An 11355-nucleotide genomic window follows, 5' to 3' on the forward strand; every position below is an offset into this window, starting at 1 on the left:
CCAGTTGCCCAGCCATTCAAAACCAAGGCCCAGCCAAGTTGACACACAACCTTATCTACCACAGATATCATGCTCAGTAAAGTAGAGGGTCAGTGAAAAAGGGAAGACCTTCAGTGAGATGAATTGACACAATGGCTATGGGGATGGGCTCACACATCAAAATAATTGTTAGTACAGCAAAGGACTGGGCAGTGTTTCATTCTGTTATATCTAGCGTCACTAGAGTCACAACCAACTTGATGGCATATAACAACAACAGTTCCATGGTTTCCTACAAAGAGTAAATGAGATAATGTGTGCTTAGTACTTAGCATGGCACACATTTCTCTCTCTACCCACCAGCCACTCCTCAGAAGGAAGATGGGGCAATCTACTTTCGTAGTGATACTGCCTCTGAAATCCAAGGAGGGGTCGCTATGAGTAGGGTCTGACTCGATGGCACATAACAACAACAACATACATACAGAACAGTAAATCTAGCCATATCTCTTTCATCACAGAGCTTTCTAGGTATGCATGCCCAAGACTTACATGCAGATAGAAAGAAGTGTCCTCACTTCAGGATGTAGATCAAAACACATTCTCTAATCCTGCGTTAAACTGAAAGCTGTGTTGCATGTGATTTAGAGAAGGGATGAATAGGGAGTATAACTTTCTTTCCCATAAGGCCTGACTCCTCATGTGAGCATTTTTTTCTGATAGATTGGTGAGTGTCAGGAATACCAAGATTTTAACTGAAACCCCTAATACATCTGAATCAGAACCCTTCCAGGCAACTGTTTATTTGGGGTTCTAAACAGAATAAGGAAATGGGAGAAGCAAAATTTGGGACTTAAATGTATTCAGACATTAATTTAAAAGGGAAGGGGGATTTCTTTCTGGAATTTATTTTTTCTGAGAAATATTAATGAGGCAGTGTTCACACTGTTGTTGTTGTTGTTATGTGCTGTCGAGTTGGACCCGACTCAGCGACTCCTCCTTGGGTTTCCAAGGCTGTATCACTATGGAAGTAGATTGCCCAACCTTTCTTCCAAGGAGTAGCTGGTGAGTTTGAACCGCCAGCCTTCCGGTTAGCCATCAAGTGCCTTAGGCACTACACTACCAGAGCTCCTAGTGTTCACACTAGGGGTATTTTAATATCGCTTGCAATTTTGGGGAATTTTACACTGTCCTGTGGTAGTCAACTCACAATTCCTGGTAAACCCAATTTGACAATATGGCTGGGCCTTAGTTGGGTTAGGAATTACACCAGGGTCCCTTGCTTCTCAAATCAGTTTCCATAAAAATATTAATTATGAATGCCCTAAAATATTCATTGTTTGGAATGAATTAATGTCCCTCTTATGCATGAAAATGGTACTTGTTATTTACCATCCACCAGCCATTCCTCGGAAGGAAGGTTGGGCAATCCTACTTCTGTAGTAGGAAGTAGGGTCTGACTCGATGAAGGAAGATGGGGCAATCCTACTTCTGTAGTGATACTGCCTCGGAAACCCAAGGAGGGGTCGCTATGTATCGGATTTGACTCGATGGCACATAACAACAACAACAACAGGAGAATTGATGAAATAATCATTCAATTCATTTTCTGTAGGGCTTAAGCCTCTCTGGGAAATGCTGCATGTTCTAATCTTTAGTTTATGATGCAAGAATTAATTTAATTTCTTTTTCTAATTTGTTTCAGTTGAATACAATTTGAATTACAATCTCAATGGTAGAGTGTATTTTGGGGAAAACAGTGGGTCTTAGTGATAGTGGATTTTCTCCCAACCAACATAAATTCCCAATATGGTGGTGTATAGGCTTGGCTAGAGTCCCTGCGTGGCACAAATGGTTAAGCGCTCCACTACCAATGAAAATGGCAGTTCGAACCCAGAGGCACTTTAGAAGTCAGGCCTCGTGATCTACTTGTGGAAGGTCACAGCCACTGCAAACTCTGTGGAGCACGAATCTGCTCTGCACATATGAGACTGCCATGAGTCGGAATGGACTAGATGACAACTAACAACCACAACCACCACATGGGCTTACTCCTGCACCTGTGGAAAGTGGTGAGGAGGAGAAGCTTTTTCTCCCAGGCCTCTCACTTAAGAATCAGCAGTGCAAGAAGGGGAAGAAAACCCCTCCATATTTTCCCTTCTGCGCTCCTTCATCATGGTGGGAGAAGGTGTGGCATGGCTGCTTGTCGTTGACTATGGCTGCAAGACAGAATCCCTAGGTTCACTCTTTCCTGTACCTTCCCCTGTTTACTTTCATGTACTAAACAGAAAAGCAAGGTGGAACTACCAGAGGCCCAGAGCAGATAGCTCTCCATGACAGACCTGACAGACCTCTCTGTGTAGGATGAGTGCATACAGTCAGAGCCGTCTTGGGAGTCCAGTCACCCTATAGGCATGTGGAGAGTGTATCCATGTAGGTTAAGGGCTGTTGTTGTTGTTGTTGTTATGTGCCGTCGAGTCATACCCGACTCATAGCGACCCCTCCTTGGGTTTCCGAGGCAGTATCACTACGGAAGTAGGATTGCCCAACCTTCCTTCCGAGGAGTGGCTGGTGGGTTTGAACCGCCAGCCATCTGGTTAGCAGGCAAGTGTCTTAGCCACTATGCTACCAGAGCTCCCAGGTATTCCACATCAGTCCTAATTGTGTGGTACATTCTCTCTCTGAGCTTTTACCAGATATTTCCAGCAGAAAGAGAGGGAGTAGCTGATGAGGAGCTTGCCTACTTCTTCCAAAGTCATGCTGTGGCTGTTATTCCTTGTGTGAGTTTTAAGGTCCCAAACTCAGCAGTAGGAGAGGCAATCCACTGGTTTGCATCATCAAAATCCCTAACTGGTTACTTAGTGGTAAGCACTTAACCCAAGTTCTAAGATGGCAGAATTTTGCTTTTCATTGCTACATCCTCAGTGCCAAGAACAGAACATGGCACAAAATAGAAACTCAGTATTTTCAAATAAATGAAGGTATATAGAGATGTAAGGTGCAGCATGCAGAGAGGGTAGTAAGCACACCAGGCTGTCCAAATCAGCAGTCACTAGCTAGATGTGGCTACCTAAGCTTAATTTAAATGAAATTAAAAATTCAGTTTCTCACTCACACTTGCTGCTTTCAAGTACACAATAGCTTCATGTGCCTTGAGGCTATTCAATCATTTTATGGACAGCACAGATATGGAAACTTTTTTTTTTTTTTTTTTGATCATTGCAGAAAGTTTTGTTGGACAGCACTCCTCTAGAAATCAACTACTTGTTCTGCTCACTAGCTGAGTGTTATGGATTGAATTATGTCCCCAAAATACGTGTGGTAAATCCTAACCTCTATGCCTGTGGCTATAATCCCATTTGGGAATGGGTTGTTTTGTTATGTTAATGAGGCAGGATTAGTGTAGGCTATATTTTGAGTCAATCTCTTTTGAGACACAAAAAGAGATTAAACAACTCAGCAGAGAGAGAGAGATTCAGTAAAATAGATGCCAACACACATGGAGATCTCCAAGGAAACAGAAAGGAGAAACTGAAGACACAAGGACCTTCCCCTAGAGCCAACAGAGAGAAAATTTTCCCCTTGAGCCAACACTCTGAATGTGACCATATAGCCTCCTAAACTGTGAGAAAATAGCTTCTGTTTGTTAAAGTCATCCACTCATGGCATTTCTGTTTTAGATCTGGTGGCATAGTGCCTAAGGCATTTGACTACTAACCAGAAGGTTGGCGGTTCAAACCCATCAGCCATTATGCAGAAGGAAGACTGCATAATCTACTTCCATTACTGCCTCGGAAACACAGAGGGTTGCTATGAGTCGGAATCGACTCAGTGGCAGTAATTTGTTTTTTTTTTTTTTTCTTTTTGGTAGATAACTAAGGTAGTGAGTAAGCTTAAGTTTTGTGAATTTTAAATAAATATATTTTAAAATAGGAGCTAGCACATGGCTCTTATCATTATGAGCTAAAAATGCTTTGTATTGAGATGCTGTCCCTATACACAGGTCTGGATATCTCTACAATATGTTTGCATGTAGCATTTTCTACTTGATATGAGCATAAGAGGCTGTCTCAAGGATAACATTATTGAATGTCTAAAGACACCACTTGGAGTCCCCAGGTGGTGGAAACTGCTAACACATTCAGATGGTAACTGAAAGTTTACAGGTTCAAGTCCACCCAGAGGCACCTCAGATAAAAAGATCTGATGATCTCTTCCAGAAAATCAGCCATTGAAAACCCTCTGGAGCAGAGGCTACTCAGATACCTGTGGAGTTGCTGTCAGTTGGGATCAACTCGACAGTGACTGGTTAAAACCAGCACCCACCCTCGAGCCACGGCAAAGGATCTTCCTAGGATTGGTGTCTTACTACACTTACAACACAGGACAAACTCTCCGTAGGAGTTTTTGTTGTTAGTTGCCTTCGGGTCATCTTTGCCTCATGGTGACCTCACGTAGAACAGAGTGAAACACTACCTGGTCTTGCGCCATCTTCATTATTGTTAGTATGTTTGCGTCTACTGTTGGCTATTGTGTCAATCATCTCATTGAAGGTTTCCCTAGTTTTCACTGACCCTCTATTTTACAAAACGTGATGTTTTTTCTAGTGATTGGTCTAGAAATCCCTAAATATAGAGCTACCCAATATAAGAATCCCTGTGGCCCTTGCACGTTTCAGAGTTGGGCTAAACAAACAAACAAAAATAAATGCATTGCCTTTGTTGATTTCAGTTCATGGTGATTCCATATGTTACAGAGCAGAACTGCTCCATAGGGTTTTCTTGGCTGTAATCATTATGGAAACAGATCAGCAGGTTTTTCTTCCCAAGCATTGCTGGGTAGGTTTGAACTGCCAACCTTTAAGTTAGCAGCCAATCAGAAACCACTGGCACTACCCAAGGACCTCAGAACTGGTCACTTGGCTGTAAATGGGCAAGACCTATGAGGGTGCAGATTCTTGTCAGGTGTTATAGGCAGATCCAATGTTCAGAGTAAACAGCCTAGCCCTCTGATACCATGCTTTCTATTGGACATATCCAAATACTCAGTACAGTTTTTCAGGTAATCCCAAGCTTTATTGTTAGGAAAGTCCTGTTGCAAATTTTTACTTTTTCCTTCTGAATTACCCATAAAGTTTTTTCATTTTTCATTGGGAAATATGACATAATCACTAATATCATTTCATGACTCCTTAAAGCACACAAAAAAGGAAACCCACAGCCATTGAGCTGATTCTGACTCACAGCAACCCCCACAGGGTTTCCAAGGTTCTAAGTCTTTCCAGAAGCCGGCTCCCTCAGCACTCTTCTGCCGGGTGACTGGTGGGTTCCAACTGCTGACTTTTTGGTTAACAGCCCAATGCCTTAACCACACATAGCCACCAGAGTTCCTTCTTTAACAGAAAATTTTTCAGAAAAAAAATCTATTCATTTACATGATTTTTTCAATGGTCAATAAGATATATCATCACTAATCGTTCTTTTTTTTCTTAAAAAATATTTTACTCATCATAATTATTAAAATTATATTTCAACAAGATTTTAAAGCTTGGAATCTACCTGAAGTGTCAAAAATTCCATATCTATGGTTGAATTTGAAATACATTAAATAGTTGAACAGAGTAAACCTGTTGGTTTTGTTCATTTTGTTGACCAACATATATCTGAAGGTGACTCTGGTTTTTGCTAAGCAATGGGTGTGCACATAAAATAATCCATACAGAGCTCTTGAAAATTGAGGGTTAATACTTTGTGTGTTACTCCTTAGACTAATCTCACTATGTACAGTTAGGGCTTAGCATACAAACTATGTCAGAAATATTTCTCCTTGCTGACTCTTATTCATTATCCACTCTTTGAAAATCCTCAAAACTTACTCTTTTCAGTAAAACTGTACCCCCCTGTACATTCTGGGGGATTTCATCCAAATTAAAGCTCTCGGCTGTGACTAAGTGACAATCTCTAGTTCAGACCTTTCTTGTTTGAGGTCAAGCTCCCCATTTTGAATGGCTTGAGTAAAACCAGGTCAGCTTATTTGAACCCATGAAACTTGGACAAACCCACTCTTATTTGTTATTTGATACCACTACTCTCATTCCATTGTCCAAGTTAAAAGCTCCAGCCAGTCATCTCCTCCATCTTCATTGTCCTCAACACCAAAAAAGTCACTATTATCAACTCTTCTTCATTAGGCAAAATTGTTCCTTTTTCCTCCAGGTCTCCATCATCTGTTGTTTAGATTGTGGCTGCCCTTATTCCCATAGAAATGACATAGTTTTAGAATTCTCCTAACTGGTATCCTTTCCTCTAGTCTTACTCTCGCAAATACATTTTCTTCACAGTGTTTTTCTAAGTTAAAAAAAAAAATGCTACTTTCTTGCTTAATCTTTCCTTGGCTCCCCACTGTTTACCAAGCCAGATTTGAGATCAGTCTACGATAGAAAATTGGATTTTGATCCTACTTCCTAGCTTTACCATGTACCACTAGACCACCTACCTGGAGACCAAATGCATCTTGTTTGTTATCTATTGACTGTTTTACACATCCTGGATCATCTCCCTGGCATATTCTTCCCCACTTCTTCTTCTTCTTCTTCTTTTTTTTTTTTTATTACCCCCATTAGAATATAAACTCCAGGAAGGCAAGAATTTTTATCTGTTTTGTGCACCATTATACATCTAACACAAGAATAATGCCCCCTACAGTAGCTGAAAATTTATCTGTTGAATGAGTCAATGTATTATTTCAAGGATCTGTTCCAACACCACCTCTGTGGTGAAGCCTTCCCAATCCCTCTTCCCAGGCACAGAAAAGTAATTGTTTTCTCTTTTGCACTTTCAAAACACATCACATATACAAGTATTTTAGCATTTTCATCATATGATACACATTTACTCACATATCTGTCTCTCATATTTCCTTGAGTTCCTCGATGGTAGAAATACTGGCTTGCTCACCTTATGTTGTTGTCCATTGCCATCAAGTCAATTCCAACTCATGGTGACCCCATGAGTGCAAAGTAGAACTGTTCCATAGGGGTTCAAGGCTGTGACCTTTCAAAAGCAGATCATCAGGGCTTCATTCCAAAAAAGCCTCTGAGTGGGCTTGAACCACCAACCCTTTGGCTAGTAGTCGAGCACCTAACAGTGGCACCACCAGCAACCTATACCTTTATAGTGTCCATCATGGTACATAGCCATAGAAGGCACTCAAAAATGTTTTCTGAATGGATCAATGAGTGACTCCATAACTGACTAATTATAGTGGAAGGAAAGAAAAGAACGATTTAATATGGGATCACACATACACACATACACATACACAAATGTTAGCGAGGAGTAAGACACACGAACACCCTACATAATCAATGTTTCAAGAACTCTGCTTGGTGAGAGACAGATATTATGCAGACTGGCTATGTTGACCTTTCATTCACCTTTGTAAAACATAGTTTAAAAAGACAGTCTCTGGCTCATAAAATAAAATAGGTAAATTGTAAACCCATCAATTTGAAATTTTTATAATGGCAATTCTGATAGATTTTGACCTTTAATGAACTTCTACTTTTATTATACATTTATTATATAAAAACGTTCTGTTCTTTTGCAACAAAAGAACCATGACTTGTGGCTATTTTATGGCATGTTTCAGTTGGTTTTTGCCTTGAGTCACCTCAGCAAAAATAAAGAAGAGGTTTCCCAGCAGAATTTCAGATAATACGCATACTGAGTGGGAAACAGAAGGGGGAAATGCTAATTTGCTTTATTCAAGACTCATCTCAGATATAATTCTATGCTGCCCATGCCCATGCTTGGGTTGGATAGATCCGTTTCTAGAACCTACACTTCCGTGACCACTATCTGATGACATATGAAAGCCAAAGAATGTCTTCTCACTTGCTGAAAGCATTCCTACGCAGCATACCTCAGGATGGGCAGAGCCTCACAATTAAAAGCACAGATGGTACGTTGGTAGCATCAAAATGTCTTTAGAAACAAAATTGGTAAATTAAAATGTAAAACAACACATAAAAACTAGACACCTCAAGCATGTAATTGTATATTTATTTCTCTTTTTTAAAGAACACTCCTTAATGTAATTCAATATACAAACTTGGTTTCACAGAATAATCCACTATTTAGCACAATGATAACCCAGGTTGTGTATGCATGCGTGCACACACATGTGCGTGCACGTGCACATGTGTGGCACCCCTTCCCTCTATTCCACTCTCCAGGACCTCCAACAACAGCTCCCTCACCTTCAGACCCCAACCAAGTGCCATTCTGAGCGTTGTGTACAGAATACGTCATCCTCCCACAAGTTCCTTTCCCTTCAAAGCTTCTTTTCCCCTTGCCCCCTGAGGTAGCCAGGAGTGTGACACTCTTCCCCATTCAGAAGGATAAAGTGGCTTCCCCTAAAGCTGATGTCAACCCTGTTACCGTGTAGACTGGCTGACAGGAAGCGCTGGTGAGCAGGTCTCCATCCCGTCCCTGCTTCCACACCCCACCCTCAGAGTCCAAGCGCAACCCCTCTGTAGTAGCCTCAGCTCCAGTCACCATCCTGTGCAGCAGGAACTAGAACCAAGCAGATTTCTAAGCCCAGGTCTTCTCCATGGGCAGCGCACAGCACTGCCTGCCAAGCCACCGGGCCGGCCAATAACCAAGCTTTACACAGTCCCATGTGCTTTGTCACTTTAATTTTTAAAGACACTCTAGCATAGGTCTGTGGCAACCTAGTGTCCAACTGAGTTACATAAAATTGTACCAGTGATGCACTTGTACATATTTACATGGGGCGGAATGTTTTCCCATATTTTTAGATGAGTATATAGATCAACATGTTCACATAAGACCAAATACTTTTAATATTATTTATAACTGATTTATAAAGCTTTGAAAAAACTCACAATAGCACATTGTTTACTTTAATGCTTTACGGTACTATCAGTTTAAAATCACAATCAGCACTTAAGTTATAGTCAATCCAGCAAACAAGAGACAAAAAAATTTACAAGAGTTAAGAACTGACTGATACATCCTTTATCTTTTTCTTTTAAACTAATGCATAAGTGCAGAATAAGATACTCTAGTTTAAATATCTTGTTTACAATATACATTTTTGTTCTAGTTACGCAACAGTAAGTCCCATGCTTCACATAGAAAAGCAATCCACAACATTAAGAAAAAATGTACAATTTATGAAACAAAGTAAATAAATATTAGTATTACAGAATCAGAGCTGTACATAAAAGCTGTTCAGTTTTAATCATATAAAAATATGTTTTAGTGCAACCTCACATATATATTGATGCGGTTTTGCTTTACATCATTTAGATCCAAGTGTCCAAAAATGGAAAGAAATTACATTTATTACAAAGCAGATACACAAATTCTAAAATATGTACAAATTACTGCTAAAAAATGCTTATAAGAATATAAGCAAAGTAAAGAAAAGGCACAAACATCTGTACAATTTTAAAAGTACCAGACCCAATAGGTTAATTTCAAATTTTGTTTTGGTCAGGCTCATGATGACTTGTTCTTTTATCTAATTCTTTTGATATAACAAAAGTATATATAAGAGCAAACTACTGTAACTTAGGACAGGCATGCTATCAACTTGATTACCTCTACTCCTAGAAAAACGAAAACAAAAAAAAAAAAAAAAAATGGGAAAATGTGTAAATGAAAGTCTCCATGCATCTTAGATCAATGTAGTTTACTCTTTTCTGATGAAGGTTCATTGCCTTCCTCTGTGCTTGAAGAGAATTCATTGCTGCCCTCAAAGCCCAACTGTTTGTCATCCACACAACTCTTGCTGTAAAACGTGGAATGAGCTAATGCGGTCTGTGTTGTACCAAAATTGTCCTTTTCCCCATCATGCAAGTCAGGGTGGGTCGCCGAGGTGCAGGACTGACCTGGCTCAGGCCCACTAAAGTGTGTAATACCAGCGTGAGCACTTTCCGAGGGTTTCTGTTGGGACTCCTGTACCCGCGCTGGCTGGTCCGTCCCAAGCAGAGCGGCCTCTTCTGTGGCAATCCGGAGAGAGGCAATGGCTTTTGTACAAGTCTGGATATTTTCCTCCTGTTCTCTCTCTGTTGCATTTAGGCTATCTTCTGAAGTGCTCTGTTTCATCAGTAGCAGAGGAGAGGAGGGAGTGCTAGGTGGACCAGATGACTGCAAGAGGTGAGGCGATCGCTTCTCATGCTGCTTAGAAAGAACATAGGGATCCTTAGCGAAGGACTCCCCTGAAGCCCCTTTCTTCTCCTCAGAGCCCTCCACTGGCAGAGGCAATGTGGGTGGAGGATGTAAACCAGAAAGGGCCGGTGGCATGGAGTGAACCATTTGGATCCCACCAACTGGCACCATGGGGATAGGAGCTCGCACTTGTTGCTGAGAGTGGAGTGGAAGATGACTGAAGACATAGTCATTAGGACCCTCAGGGAAAAGGCTGGAGCCTTGATGTTCATAAGCACCTTCTTGGTCTCCATAGAGACTGAAGTAAGGAACCTGAGGTAATCCTCTTCTTAAATTCTGCACAGGGGAACAAAGAGAGCACACTATTCAGAACCTAGGACTCTTCATTCTTATTTCATCCATCTACTCACTCATTCATTCATTCAAACACTTTAAAACAACTTTTATCAGTTTTTCATTTTCAAGACAAGAGAGTTTTCCCAGTGGTTGCATATATTATCCTTGAACGAACCTGCCAGCCTGTGAAAGGTTACTTTTGTTTCTGAACAGCAATGTGATAAAGCATGCAGTGTGTCCCCACTAGGTAGAGATACATTTCAGTTCAGTTTTTTCATAAGAGCGTGTAAAGAAAATAATGGATGATTACCTGAAAAAGTAGGAGTTCTGGTAGTATAGTGCCTGAGCCATTTGACTGCTAACCAGAAGGCTGGCGGTTCAAACCCACCAGCCACTTCTCAGAAGGAAGGTTGGGCGATCTACTTCCATAGTAATACCGCCTCGGAAACCCAAGGAGCAGTTGCTATGAGTTGGGTCTGGGTCTGACTCGATGGCACATAACAACAACAACCCGAAAAAGTTTATACTAATAATAGACTTTTAAATTCAAAAGGAAGCAACTCAAACTACATATAAATGTATCTATGTATTTTAGAAACACAAAGATTGTCATTTGTTTATATACTGGCAGATTTTTAACATTTTTCCTAAGTGTTGATAAGCATAATTGGATTGGCAAGTCTGAAAATTGGTGTTTTGTTTTCGTTTTCTACAGAACTGGCGACAAAATGGCGTGATGACCCATAGACTGGTGGTTCCCTTGTGGGACACGTTAGTTTAAAGGAATAAATTCTTGCTAAAGGGTAGCTTCTTTACCAAATCACATATCTTAAAAAAAAAA

At 40.6% G+C, this 11355-nt stretch overlaps 1 protein-coding gene across 1 annotated transcript in view; it reads right to left on the minus strand.

Annotated features, from left to right (window-relative positions):
* Positions 1-9689: 9689 nt before the first annotated feature.
* Positions 9690-11355, minus strand: part of HIVEP2 (HIVEP zinc finger 2) — a 24305-nt gene continuing 22639 nt past the window's right edge. The window contains exon 6 of the mRNA XM_007948803.2: positions 9690-10514. Within this exon, the coding sequence (XP_007946994.1) occupies positions 9690-10514 (825 nt within the window). The remainder of the gene's footprint in view (positions 10515-11355) is intronic.

The sequence above is a fragment of the Orycteropus afer genome, unplaced genomic scaffold (assembly GCF_000298275.1).
Source record: "Orycteropus afer afer isolate SDZICR_OR568_19922 unplaced genomic scaffold, OryAfe1.0 scaffold00226, whole genome shotgun sequence".
NCBI classification, from domain to species: domain Eukaryota; kingdom Metazoa; phylum Chordata; class Mammalia; order Tubulidentata; family Orycteropodidae; genus Orycteropus; species Orycteropus afer.